Source organism: Acanthopagrus latus, chromosome 9 (genome assembly GCF_904848185.1).
Source record: "Acanthopagrus latus isolate v.2019 chromosome 9, fAcaLat1.1, whole genome shotgun sequence".
In the NCBI taxonomy this organism is placed as follows: domain Eukaryota; kingdom Metazoa; phylum Chordata; class Actinopteri; order Spariformes; family Sparidae; genus Acanthopagrus; species Acanthopagrus latus.
The window spans coordinates 17,029,491-17,043,048 of NC_051047.1; the positions used below are offsets into that span (position 1 = coordinate 17,029,491).

A 13,558-nucleotide genomic window follows, 5' to 3' on the forward strand; every position below is an offset into this window, starting at 1 on the left:
AACATACATATTGTTAAACCGCATGCAAGCCGTCATAACAACTGGACTGTAGATTAAATACATCTTTTAGGTGTAGTGGCCGTTCCTCACCTGTCGGGGTTGTCTGATGCACAAACAGAGTCGATCAAGCCCACATCCAGTGTGCCCTGGACAGAGGGAAGAGGACACTCAAGTCAAGAAAGTTATTTTGCATTTACAAGAATAAAGCTAACTTGGCTGCTTTATTTTAAGAATGTCAGTGACGGTAAAATACTATTCAGTCAGGGAACAGCAAATCCTCACGTTTAATAAGATGAAACCAGCAAGTACTGAAAAATTTGTGCTTGAAGAATGACTGATTATTAACAAAGTTGTGGAAGACTTATTCTTACAGCCCTGGACACAATAGGGATAATTATTGGACAGTCTGTCCTCAGATGTATTTGAGGTGTTACCGTTGTTACGATACGTTAGTATTAATAGAGTGAGGGAAAAAAAGAGGAGAAGATTAATTTCTGCCAGCCAGCTCTGCCTCTGCACACATGAGCATCCGCTGCATAAGGAGAGGGTGAGTTTATTGGATTTCAGAATTTTCCTGACGCAGCTCTCCCAAATTCCAATGTGAAAAAGATGTCTGATTTAGAGGGTTTCAGACGCTGTTCATCGATTCAACAAACTCTTCGTCTGAAGCATGCTGATGCCTTGAAGACTGAGGCTGTGCCACACTTATTTGTTCACATCTTTTAATTTCTGAATCTGCAAATGCTATTAACTGCACCGCAATCATCCGCTGAAATGAGCAGTGATACAGCCGCGTGTGTGCTCCACTTCTTCAGCTTAAATTACAGCGTGACCCAAATCTGGACCGTTGTACGTTGGCTCATTCAGTTACACACTCCATTATTACTGCTGAGAAACGGAGTTGAGGCTGGGGCCCGGGCAGCAGAGAGGTAAAACAGCACTAACCACTGCATTCTTTGGGTTGGCCTGTTCATGGTGCATCTCCATGAGCTGCTCCGGGCTGGCGCTGTGGACCCGACTCAGCACATTGAACCAACCGCTGGATGGGGTCAGAGGGAGTTCAGAAAGTGAGACTCAGCAAACATGGACTTGAAAATTACAGTGTGAAGTTCCGCTGGCAACCACAAGGGGGAACTTTGTCCCCACAGATCATTTTTTTACAGAGAGACGCTGTCACAGGACAACATGACAGCCACAGATTGGTGATGACTTCCTGAATATGTGTAGACAACGTACCTGGCATCTTCTGGAGACTCTGCATAGATTTGGTAGGTCCTCTCCTCGGTCACAATGTTCAGTGCATTCTCCTTCTCATGATTGTCCAATATTTCCCTACAGAAAGTTAAAGAGAAGATTTTGTTAACATTTCTGTTTCTTTTGAGTAACAAAAGGCAAGAAAAGGGAGGAAGACCCTGATTTTGAACCCTTACTTGGCTGTGCGGACATCAATGGTTCCCTTCAGCTTCTCTTCAGTGTCGTTCTCAAAGTACATGAGCTTCGACTCCCGCAGGACGAACCAGCGCATCTTCCAGTTGCGGCGAGACAGCGTGGACATCCCTCCTCCTTTCTTGTAGAGCCAGCCGGATTTGACGGAGTCCTGCTTGGCCCGAAACCACATGAAGGTCTCGTCCTTCAGGACACACCAGCGACGACGCCACGGGATCATGAGACCGCCTGAGAGAGGGAGACAGAGAGGATGTTTATTTATGTTGTTGCTCCCACCAACACCCAAACATGCATCATCGGGAGACAAAGGACACAATACATGAAAAACAACATTTGTCAAAAATATACAGTAAAGAGTAGACATAAATAAAAGAAAGAAAACAAGTGGAAAACAAAGAAAAGCCTGCAAAACTGACGCAACAACCACACGGTTGGGTTTTTGAAGGCCTGCAGGGTAGTGATTTGGTGAAGCAACTCACTCTTCATGTAGAGGTAGCCGTGGAAGTACGGAGGCCCGCTGCCGTTCAGGATGTTCACCCTCCCGTTGGAAACCTCCTCGTCTGTGTCCACGTAGCCGTCGTTGTCCTCGTCGCTGTCGATGAACTGAAACACGAACAGCAGCATTCATGAGCAACATGCTTAACGCATATTTAAAGCAGCACTGTGTAACTTGCTGCAGAATGATAACTGACTGTTGAGTCTCTTCCATCCTTCCATCATCGCCACATATGTTTGGACCTGAACCACTGACCCAAAACGTGGATATCTGACTAGGAATGAGACTCAACAATTAAGAATTTTTCTCTAGAAAGCTACCCTGTGTTGCTTAAAATAATAAACTCTGTATCTGTAATGTCGTTTCAACAAAGAACAGATTGTGTTTTCATTTCCTGGCGACTGCTGGAAGTCAAGAAGGCAAGTTTTGCATTTTCAGCATTTAAATCGGTGCCCAAAATCTGTCTGACCTTGTTGCTACTTTGTCAATCAACCTCTCCATAAAAACTAGCAGAAGCAGACACACACACACACACACACACACACACACACACACACACACACACACACACACACACACACACACACACACACTCTCTCTCTCTCTCTCTCTCTCTCTCTCCCCCTCTACTTTCCCTTTGACATTTTGCTGATCTGACAGTGTCTGAGCTCTCTGCCTGACTCGCAGTATCTGGGAATAGATTCACGTGCTCATCAGCAAAGCCAAAACAAATAATTGCAGCAGTGTTTCACTGAGATGCTAACATGAACTGAGCCCCTTTGATACGTTAGGAGAGGATTGAGGCTCGCACGCTGAATATTGGGTGTGCAGTATATTCGTCGAGCCGATGCGTGGGAAGAATAACATACCCGGAGGAAATCTAGGTGTGTGTGTCGGTGCATGTGTGAACAATGGCTTCAGTTAGAGCTGATGTGGTGAAGGAAAATGCAGCAGTTTATATGTTAGGATATGATGTAAAGGCAAAACCTGCAAAAGCTACATTTATACAAAATCTACATCCATTGGCCCTCTGATGGAGCTCCAAATGATGACCCATCTGGATTATATCTGCAGCATTTGACAGGAATGAGTCTGTTCGTTCTCACCGAGTCCGAGCTGCCTCTGAAGGAGTCCAGGCTGTTTTGGGTGCAGGAGGATTTTCGCAGCACCTCCTCATCTGTGACGTGGCCGTCATTGGTGCTAGCGCCCGAGCTCCCATGAGCCTCCTCGAACTCCTCTTGGTCGTAGTCCGACTCTGCGTCTGGCAGGTGTGAGTTTGACGGCTCTTCACTCGCAGGCTCGAAGTCTGGACCCCTGCTCGCCCTCTGGCACGGCTGCCTGTCTCCATTAGTGACAACAGCTGGAAGAGGAGGAGGCGGTCTGGAGGTTTCTATGTGAGGAGAGGCATGACTTAGTCCGTTGGGGGTATGTGAGGAGAGCTTTGCCGGAGCAGGAGAGGAGGCCGAGGAGGGAGTGTCCACTTGTCCTTCCGCAAAGGCAGGTGGAGGAGGGGGAATGCTTTGGAACACCTCCTTGTCCAGAGGAACTGCAGCCGGAGGAGGGAAGTCGGGCAAAGGAATGCACTCGTCGTCGGCATGGAAACCCTCGTCCACCTCCTCCTCGGCCAGAGGGGCGGTGGATTCAGTGGGGTCGTGCAGGTTCTCCTCACTCGAGAGGGACGGCTCCAAACCGCCAAAGTCCAGGAGCTCCAAGAACTCAGTCGCCACGCGAGAGGCTTCCTTCTCCAGCCTGTAGATCTCAGCGTCCCTTTTCTGGCGCAGCTCCTCCTGGGAGACGTCTCCCAGAAGAGACACGCCGTCCTGCTGCTGCTTCTGCAGACGCTCGATCTCTCTCTCCAGCCGAAGGATCTCCTCCATCTGACGGCTCTCCTCCTCAGAGGTTTGGCTGTGGGACATTGTCTGAGACAGCTCCTTCTGCAGACGGAGACACATGTTAGACAAACCATATGTTTTTATTGAGTAACACCATTTTTTGTGGTTTATGTTTTTGAGCTGGCTGTATTTAAAAGTATTTACCTTCTGACAGACGCCATTTACCAGTGAGCTCCTAAAAGCAAGATAAAAAACATCATGAGCGCAAAAGGAAATCATATTTAAGATTAAACATTTCACATCGACATATCGCAAAAAGTGAAACACTCACCTTTTCTCGCCGGCTATAGCTGCCAATTTCTCCTCCTCCCGCTCCGTCATCAGTCTCAGCTCCTCCCTCCTCTTCATCTCCTCCTCCTCCATCTGCCGCCGCCTCTCCTCCTCCTCCCTCTTCCTCTTCTCCTCCTCCTCCTGCTGTCTCCTCTCCTCCTCCATCTCCATCCTCCTCCGCTCCTCCTCTACTCGCCTCCTCTCCTCCTCCTCGCGCTTCTGCTTCTCCTCCTTGAGTTGGCGATGGAGGGAGCGGCCCAGCTGGCCCCTGTGATGCTTCTGCAGGATGACGGCGGCCACGCGCAGGCGCAGGAAGGCGCGTCTCCAAAAGTGAGCGCGGTAGTTCTTCTGGATGGTGACGACGCTGGACAGAACCCTCTTGTACTGTTTCCTGGTGAGAAAATCAAACACACACATTTTAGAGTCACCATTATCGAAGAGGACCGAGTGTCGCCACAGACGTGTTTGTGACGTCGGCGCCGCCCGCTGGCGCTCTCTGTTTAAATAAACACTGGTAGAAAAGCCCGTGCATTGTGAAGTGTACGATGTTTAGAGTTTGATGAGCTTGTGCTGTTCCATTGTGGCCGTGTGGGCTGCTGTGTTTAGCCCTCTGACTAAGCCCCACACACTGCATACACACACACATAAACATGCACACACACAAACACACGTGACTCACAAAAGGACCACACACACTGCTCTGACTCTGACCCGTATCCCGGCCGAGTCACCGCAGTAATCACTCCTTAGCCTCTGTCTGGTCTCAGGACAAAGATAAAGTTACATATAACGAAACAAAGGCCTCTCTTGTGTCTTTAGGGAAGTTCCCAAGTGTCTTTAGCAGGAGTGGCTCTCGAGGGAAGGGAACTCGCAACCTGGACGCTGTCATCAGCCTCATTATTCGCTCCCAGTGGAGCATTTCAGGACTGTATTTGACCTTTTGTGCTGCAGCACGCAGGTGGAGCACAGCTAGATTGCGGGACATGCCCCAGGGTGTCTGCATGTGCAGGTTCTTAAATCAACTTAGTGATGGATGTCCTTCGTGACAGGCCGAGTGGTGAAGAGAAAACCTGCCGCTCAGGCTGAAAATATTCATTTGGTGTGTAAAAATATCAACTGTGCTGCTGATAACGTAGTAATAAATCAAAGCCCCACAGATAACCGTCTGTCTGAGAGTGGCTGAGCTGAGGGGCGTGTCCTCAGATCACCTCAGATCCCGAGATGAAGAAATTGTAATGGATACCCCCTTAAGTCCCTTTTTTGCTTCTTGATTTGCTTTAAGATTGTTAAAATCATCATTTTCCTCACTGTCCGACACATTCAATCTAAAGGCTTGTGTGCTTTTTACAGCTGCACCATTATAATCATTTGTAAAAATTCAGAGGTGGGTAGTTACGAGTTATATTTACTCCGTTACATCTACTAAATATTGATAAATTAATATTTAACTCTACTCTATCTATCATATCATCTATTCATAACTGATTGAACAAGCTGTTCTCAGAGGATAATAAGGTCCCCAGAACACTGTTTGAAGCTAGATAGCAGGGTCCGCCACATACAAACGAAGTAAAAAAGCATGAAATTGTGTTGTTCTTTAAGGTCAGTTTGTTTATTGAATCGTGGAAACAAAGAGAGTTTGTTTATTTAGTTTGTTTAAGCATAACAAAATCAGTCAGTGACGATGTGTCTCTTCTGATTAAAATTTCTTCCCCAAAACTACAGAGTTACTCATTACTCAAGTTTAGTTTTTCAGCAAGTTATTTTGATCACTACTTTTACTTTCCATCACTTGCACTCGATGTATGTTTAGTTTTGTTCCTCACACTTTCAAAATAAAGTTCTGTGTATCTGAGATTTTACTGGATAAGTGTCTGAGGACTGAAAGCGAGTACGAGTGATCTACAGTGGATTTTGAGAGGCGAAGTCCTGACCCTTACTGGTGCACCGGAATGGGACCTTGTTTCACAATAAAATGTAGTAGTCAATGGGAAGCAGCAAATCAATTTTTGATCCTGTTTGAATTGTGCCATGAACTACACATGCAATGTTTGTCAATTTGACAATTTTGCAAGTCAACAACGTTGCAGTTTGTCGTTTGGATAGTAAAGCACCATTTAGTTTTGTGTGAACTACATCATCTCACTCTCACATTCACAGCTTCTGTTATGTGAAAGAAGAGTTAGTCAGTTCTGTGAGTTGGCTAAAAAGTTTCGATTATTGGTTTTTGGTGGGTTTTTTTGGGTGTGTAGTCCTTCTAATGATGCTTCAGTCTTACATTTTATTAGTTTTCTAACAAATGGAGACTTTCTTGAGTAGGAATGCTCCCTTTAATTTGACAAACATCGATCATACGTGTAAATCACGGCACAATCTGAACGGGATCAAAACTAATTCCCTGAAATAAGGTCCAATGGTGGTGCACTGGATGATATGTGACTCCGCCTCTCTGTACTAGTCCAGACATTGTAGCGTTTATAGACCTTCTGGATGTGCAACAACTTTTTAATGAGTGTGACACATTTCTCCTGAATTCTGCATGACATATTAGTCAACTTCAGAAACTCAACTAGAATTCCTTCAAAGGCTCAGTGGGTTTGAACAATGTTTGGAATAACTGATTCACCAGAGAGTCAGCAAGTTTTAAGAGAGTTATATGAAACATATATTTAACTTACGAGATGAAATAACAGTCTACTTTTATTGCACGAGAGGATCTGTAAAGCAACATGCGCTGATACTGTATATAAACCCACATAACACACACACACATTCACAAAGGTAAACACGTGTGCAAAGGCATGCAGAATCCCCCCCCCTCCCCACACACACAGGCTGTACACCTCTATTACAAAACAAACACTGACAACTGTCGCTGCCACTCAGCCCTCCTCCCCCGCCACCCCTCCTCCACTCTCCACCGCTCACCTTGCCACATAGCTGAGGATGTGGGCGCGGATCACCATGCCAGCCCTGCGCCGCACCTCTTCCCTCTCCTTCTCCAGCCTTTGCTCCAGGGCCTCCTTCAGGAACACCTGCGGGACGAGCAGCGCCACGGCCGAGACAGAGAGACACAGAGAGGGGAGGAAGGAAACAGGATGGGTCAGTTCCACTTCTCAGTTGGGCTCCAAAGAGAGGGCCCACAGAGATGTGAAGGGCCCCTGTTGTCTGTTGGCAGCACCCTGTGCCCGCTGCAGAGGAAGCTATGGTGCAGCTGAGGCTAGCAGGCTAGCCGCTCTCCCTGACTGCAGAGCAGAGCAGAGGGAAAGACTGGCACCGAGACTGCAGTGTTGCTGCTAATGCCGCTGCTGCAGAGCCTCATTGTGTTCAGGCGTCCTTCCCGAGCGTTTCCCTACTGCTGCTGCTGCTGCTGCTGCTGCTGCTGCTGCTGCGTTGGTAGCTCAACTGACGTGCACAGGCAGAGAGGCACAGAGACGGAGGGGAGGGGAGAGGTAGGGCGAGGAGGGATGGAGGGATGGAGGGGGAGGGATGGTGGCTGGTGTCCAGATAGAAAGCCACACCCCTCCTTGCTCTTATGAAGGAAAGAGTTTAGTTAACCCTTCCCTCACACCTGCAGACTTTGTTCAAACCTGCAGCTCCTTCTAACCCACAAAAACGCCTACGGGAAATGAACACACAGTGGTGACACGACATTGTAAAACATAATCAGCTTTGGTCTGTCTGCCATGTGAGCAGGCGGGGAGCACCAACCAGCTGTGGATCTGGGTTTATGTGATAATGCGATATCTGTTGCTAGCCTTGAGGATCAACTGCTTCTACGACGAGGGAGAGACCTTTGAGTGACTGTGTGTGTGTGTGTGTATGTGTGTGTGTGTGTGTGTGTGTATGTGTGTCCCAGATGTTCCACTAATCAAAGGATCCCACAGCTGCCTCTGTAAAGTCTGTGAGCGAAGGAAGCTTCCACTTCGTCCACATCCTTCCCTCGTCTGTAAAACAAATGGCTCGCAAACACACACACGCACACACACAATCTGTGCAACGTCACCCGAGCCCCTAATTCTGGGCACACATACTTCCTCTGCATACAATCAGCACGTACATAATTACACGCAGATTGTTTCTCCAAAGGAAATGTACCCCCCTTCTGTCTCTCAGCCCCCTTCCCACAACCCACACTACATTTCCCCGAGCCCAAAGAATATTAGGCTGCCGTCAAAAGCCTGTGGACGGACTGACACAGAATCAGCAGGACTCTGTGCCTTTTTAGGGTCTTGATTTGAATCAGAAGCCTCGTTTCTCCTTCTCTTTCTGTGTACGTTCAGTGTAAAGTGGAGCAGTGATCAGCAGAGTCAGCCAGGGGTCAAAGTTCCGACCCCTGGATGCTTAATCAAGTTTTACGAATACAGAGAACAGAGATGGACACTGTGTGCATGGCTGAAAACTTAAATAGAGCGTGGATACCCGACACAATCCCCCCCAGGACCTGTTGGGACCTGTTGGGACCCAACAGACTCTGTTGGATTAAGACAAGAAATGTTAAATGATGCCCAGGTTCGCTTCGGGTTCGTTTATGTCAATTTACATGCTGCTTTCAAGTTCTTTTAGGGAAATAAGCGATAACTGTTATCAAGTGATGGACCTACTGCCTGCGTGGGGGCTCTATGTCTATGAACGCAATACTGTTCAGGCAAGACTTCTGTTAAATTCAGGTCAAGTAGTTACTACTACTTCAGACTTTTTGAAAATAAGACGGGGTTTGGATCTGGTAATTGACCTGGGGCTCAAATGTGAAATAACTGGAGGAGAGGGGGTTCTGGGATTACCCTCAATAATCTACATCATTGAAAACACATGATTTAAAATCATATAATGATATGCACTGAAAACATCAGTGCTAATTAAAGACGCAAAACAATGTTTTCAAAGTTTTCAAATATTGGTTCCCCCCCGACTCTCCTCCTCCACAAGTGGTTTGGTCCACTGCCAATCAACCTGCACCACGTCCTTTAACATGCTTGAACAACCCCGAAGTTATTTATCTTTCATTATCTGGTATAGTTTAGTAGTGGGCCTATTAATCATTGTTTCCTCTGTATACATTTAGTACAACCCTACTTTTGGCGCCCCCTTCAGGAAAAACACAGTGTAAAAATAAGTGATAACTGACAGTAAGTATTGGACCTACTGTCTTGTGAAGTGCTTGGTATTACTAGTTACATGACAGCACTTTGAACGTTGTGGTTATTCATTAAGTTTATAGTAACTGCATCGACCTCGAGTTGCAAAGCTTGCTGGAGTCACGCTCTAAACTTTAATATACATAGAAATATGCACATTAGTGGTTATGAACCGGTTGTGTATTCACTGAGAGCAAACATGTGGTTCACATTAAACATTTTTGGTGTCGATATATATTCCAGCGTGCCATGTGTGCAGCTGATGCTATTCATAGACTGCCAGCCAAATGGGGTATTCCAACAAAACTGTCCCAAAAGGAAAACAACAAATCTTAAATGTCTCAGCAATCTAACGGTCACTGAGGAACCACAACTTAGAGCAGGAAGTAACAGTGGGACAAGTGTGGATTTTCGCTGATTTTTAAGAAAGCCCATAAAAGCGTTTTATTTATATCCTCTTTCTGCTGCGTGGACGCCTTCTGTGCTGAGTTCAACAAAAAGACAAACAAGTTTTACTGTCCGGATCAAACAAGCCATTACAGGTTAATCATTCAGCGAGAGTGCAGAGACGAAAGAGAGGGGCTTTGGGCAGAGAAGTTGATGATTGTTTTAAAGAGAAGGGAGAACACACGAGGACGGAGAGGGTGAAGACGAGCAAGAGATAAGCATCACAACAACAGATGATGGCGTGATAACTTTTCTAAGATGGATGCACAAGATGTGACTTTCCTCTAACCTCTGCAACGCTTCGTCGCAGCCTCCGCATCACCCGCTGGGAGTTTAGTTTATTAAATCGCTCGAGTGTCAAGAGGCTAACACTCTTCCAGCTACAATAAGGCTGCCTCAGGATTACTGTAAGGCCCCTCACACTGGGTTGGAGTTACAGTAACAGTTGTTGGTGTTTTAGGAGTAGCCATGTAACTCTGTGGTTGTCAGCAGGAGAGTGGTAGATTGGCCACAACCGGCCAGAGAAATCTTTGGGACATGAGTCACAGCTGGGGCCGTCCAAACTGTGGCACACATTAACAACTTGAGGATGACGGCAGCTTGACTTCATGAGAAAGAATCAGATCCCAGAAGACACCACGCTGAAAGAATATATCATGATTTCCTGTAGAGTCATCCTCATGGAATTGGCCATATCCAGTGCGTTTTTGAAAATGATATTTCACCTGATTCCTCAGCCTGTCCTGTTCTGTTCTCAGCAATTGTACCCTGCCCGAGTGTCTGTTTGTTTGCACAACATTGTGGGGACATTTGTATGTTCACACAGTCGCATTACTGGGACTCACCTTCCATTTTGAGACAGGAAGCTGGTCTCTATTTCCCATTTTTCTACCAGAGCTCGATCTGGTGCTCAGAATGACTGTTTACGATAGCATCCTAAAATTATTTCCTGTCTCTTAGTTTATGTAATGTTGATAGTAATACATGTTGCTATACATGTAGTCAAATATTGACCTATTATGATTTTCATGTTTTCCTTTCCTTCGGTGTTTTGTAAAAGGTCTTGAAAGTTACAAAGATCTTAAAGTGACAGGAGCTAGAAAAGAGCGTGTCAGACAGAGCATTAAAGAATGTAAACCTATTCTAGTGACAACCCCAAATTAAATCATGAACCTGAAAATGAGTCTCCGTGAAAGCTCCGACTAGATTCCATCCAAAACACAAGTCATACATTAAACAGACAGTCATTTCAAAACCCAGAGACACTCAAGGCACCCCAAACAAGAACAAGTATCAAAATGGAAAGGAAGGAAATGTTAAAAAACCTTTAATATTAGAGCAAAATCATTAAAAGGGCAATCATTAAAAAAGTCAAACTCGTTCAACTTTAAATCTAATTTCTCCTTCCTCGTTTTGATACTTTTTTCTTGTTAGGTGTGCCTGGATTGCCTCTGGTTTTGATGTAGTTCCCCTTTTTTTCAAGAGCACCTGACACAATTTTTGCTGACATTATCTGACGCAGAGCAACCAGTCATCAACTCTCACATTCTGGGTGTTGAGGCACCAAATTGATAAGCTTTTCATCTCGACTGCTCATGTTTTTTTCTCATTTGTTCGAGGGAGCTACCTGACATCCGAGTCTAAACTCCGTTGCAGAGAAAGTCAAAAAGGAAGAATATTGAACTTCAGACGGCACATGCGGTCTACCGTCACCAGCGTTCTCTGCCGGCCTCGCTTAATTTTACCGGCCTGCTCTCGTCCACTCAAAAGATATCATCTTTGCTGTCTACTGTCTGCCTGAATCCACATGACGCAGCATAAAACCAAAAATTTCAGGGTTTAGACTTTGTTTTTGGATAATGTCAGGGATAAGCTTGACAGTTAGGTTAAGGGCCGGGGCAAGGTTTGGGTAGTGGTTATGGTTGCTGTGAGTATCCAGGGCACGAACATAAGTCATGCTTAAGTGACAAAAACAAGTCTGATCATGTGTGTGTGTGTGTGTGTGCGCGCGCGCGTGTGTGTGTGTGTGCGTGTGTGCTCCACCTTTGTCTTCCCCAGCTGCCAGTCCTTCTTGGCTTTGTCATGAAGTGTGAGAAGCTCTGAGCAGCTCTGCTTCTCATCGTCAGAGTGCAGTTTGTTCTTCAGGATCATCTTGTACCTGTGGTAACACACGTACACACATATAAATACACACACAAAACGGCAGAAGACCAGATTCCTTAGAAAGAGAGAGAAAGGAAGGTCTCATTTTTCATGGCGCGTTACAATCCGCTCACATATGGCCAGTAAAAAAAGTGATTCATACATGAACATTTCTACGTTCACAGCACTTGAGCATTTTGCTGACCTGCTGAAGAAGTCCCCAAATGTCCTCCGGACTGGGAATCCAGCCCTGCGGATCTTCACAGTTTCCAGCATGCCTGAATATCTCAACTGATTCAGAACCACAACAGGATCAAACTGGTTGGCCTTCTGTAGATGACAAAGAGCAAAAACAACATGAAAACTACAAAGAAATCTACTTAAAACAAACTGTCTGTTCTATGCTTACTTTCTGAGCAACAGCTGGGCATGAAAAGTTGCCCTTTATTCAGGTTTTGTCAGCACAATTGATGTTTTGGCTGCAGTGTTGTATAAAGTACCTAAAGTCGTACTTGAGTAACAGTAAAGATATCGTGTTAAACGTGTAAAAGTAAAGGTCACCCATACAAACAGCACTTGAGTAAAAGTCTTTAAGAGTCTGGAAACAGATGTACTTAAGTATAAAAAGCTAATTTTTGGCTATGAATATATTATAATATTATAATCACTATAAAAAGGACAGTTGCTGACGGAGCTAACTAGTTTACAGCAGTAGTAGCAGATCAGTATTAAAAATAGGAGTAAAAGTTAGTGATGCATGTGTGTATAAACTGTATACTATGGGGGGAACAATTACCCACCTGGCTGATTATCAGATCAGATATTCAGTATTTTTCTGACTATAGGAATCTGTATTTTTTTCATCTGATTGCCAATAAAATAAATACATTCAAAGTAAAGAAAGTGCACTGTTTCCCTTCCAAAATTCAAATGTAATGGAGTGGAAGAATAGAGGAGCAGGACATGGAAAGTACAATTACATAGTTACACTCTATCTCAGATTACCTGTTAGTGGAAGTTATGGGGCAGCTAAACACTGCCGGCAAACTCAATCCTCCCCTGTTGAGCCCACACACCTATTCAAAAGAACTCACTGCCGACTCAAATTCAACCGGAACTAAAAAGTAAATTACCACAGTGAGTGCTATCATTTTACATTAACAATCGGGTTGCTGCGGAGAAAGCACACGCCATCCGAGAGAAACCTGAACAGTTGAGCAAGACCTCGCCAAACGGGACGACCGTTTTTCTTTCTGGAAATAATCGGCTGCATTGTTCCCAGCGATCCTCGGGCCCTGCTTATCAGACAGGATCTGTGATGTCTGCTGCCTCACACCTCTGCGCAGGCCGCCTGGTCGCTCGCAGGGAGCACACGAAGGCCATCGTCACCCAGAGGGCACACAGGACTGGATAAGCCCCGCACAGGACCCCCGCATTCCCCAAATGTGTCGGTCTAATTACAGGCTAATGCTACTATGCATGGAAACAGACACGCATGGATACAAAGGCTTGTAATTGAACACACACACATAAATGTGCGCCCCCTCGGAGCTCTGAACTCTGCTCTTTAGTGGAGGATTTAGGCAGCCGAAAGAGGCATGGCATGTCGACTCGTTTGAGTGAAAACAAGCCGGCCGTTCCCTCTGTGACATTTTTTCCAGAGAGAGTGTTTGTCGGTGTGTGTATGTGTGTGTGTGTGTTTGCATGCATGCAATCCTGTCAGAGGA

The 13,558-nt window shown here is 45.7% G+C and overlaps 1 protein-coding gene across 2 annotated transcripts in view; it reads right to left on the bottom strand.

Annotated features, from left to right (window-relative positions):
* The window catches only part of myo10l3 (myosin X, like 3), a 63,220-nt gene that overhangs the window by 7,088 nt on the left and 42,574 nt on the right, over positions 1-13,558 (bottom strand). For both annotated transcript variants that reach the window (XM_037109124.1, XM_037109125.1), the window contains 11 exons: positions 12,037-12,161; positions 11,733-11,847; positions 7,033-7,139; positions 4,106-4,495; positions 3,979-4,009; positions 3,049-3,876; positions 1,926-2,049; positions 1,431-1,674; positions 1,237-1,332; positions 946-1,039; positions 91-146 (listed from right to left, as the gene is read on the bottom strand). In XM_037109124.1, coding sequence (XP_036965019.1) covers positions 91-146; positions 946-1,039; positions 1,237-1,332; positions 1,431-1,674; positions 1,926-2,049; positions 3,049-3,876; positions 3,979-4,009; positions 4,106-4,495; positions 7,033-7,139; positions 11,733-11,847; positions 12,037-12,161 — 2,210 coding nt within the window. The remainder of the gene's footprint in view (positions 1-90; positions 147-945; positions 1,040-1,236; positions 1,333-1,430; positions 1,675-1,925; positions 2,050-3,048; positions 3,877-3,978; positions 4,010-4,105; positions 4,496-7,032; positions 7,140-11,732; positions 11,848-12,036; positions 12,162-13,558) is intronic.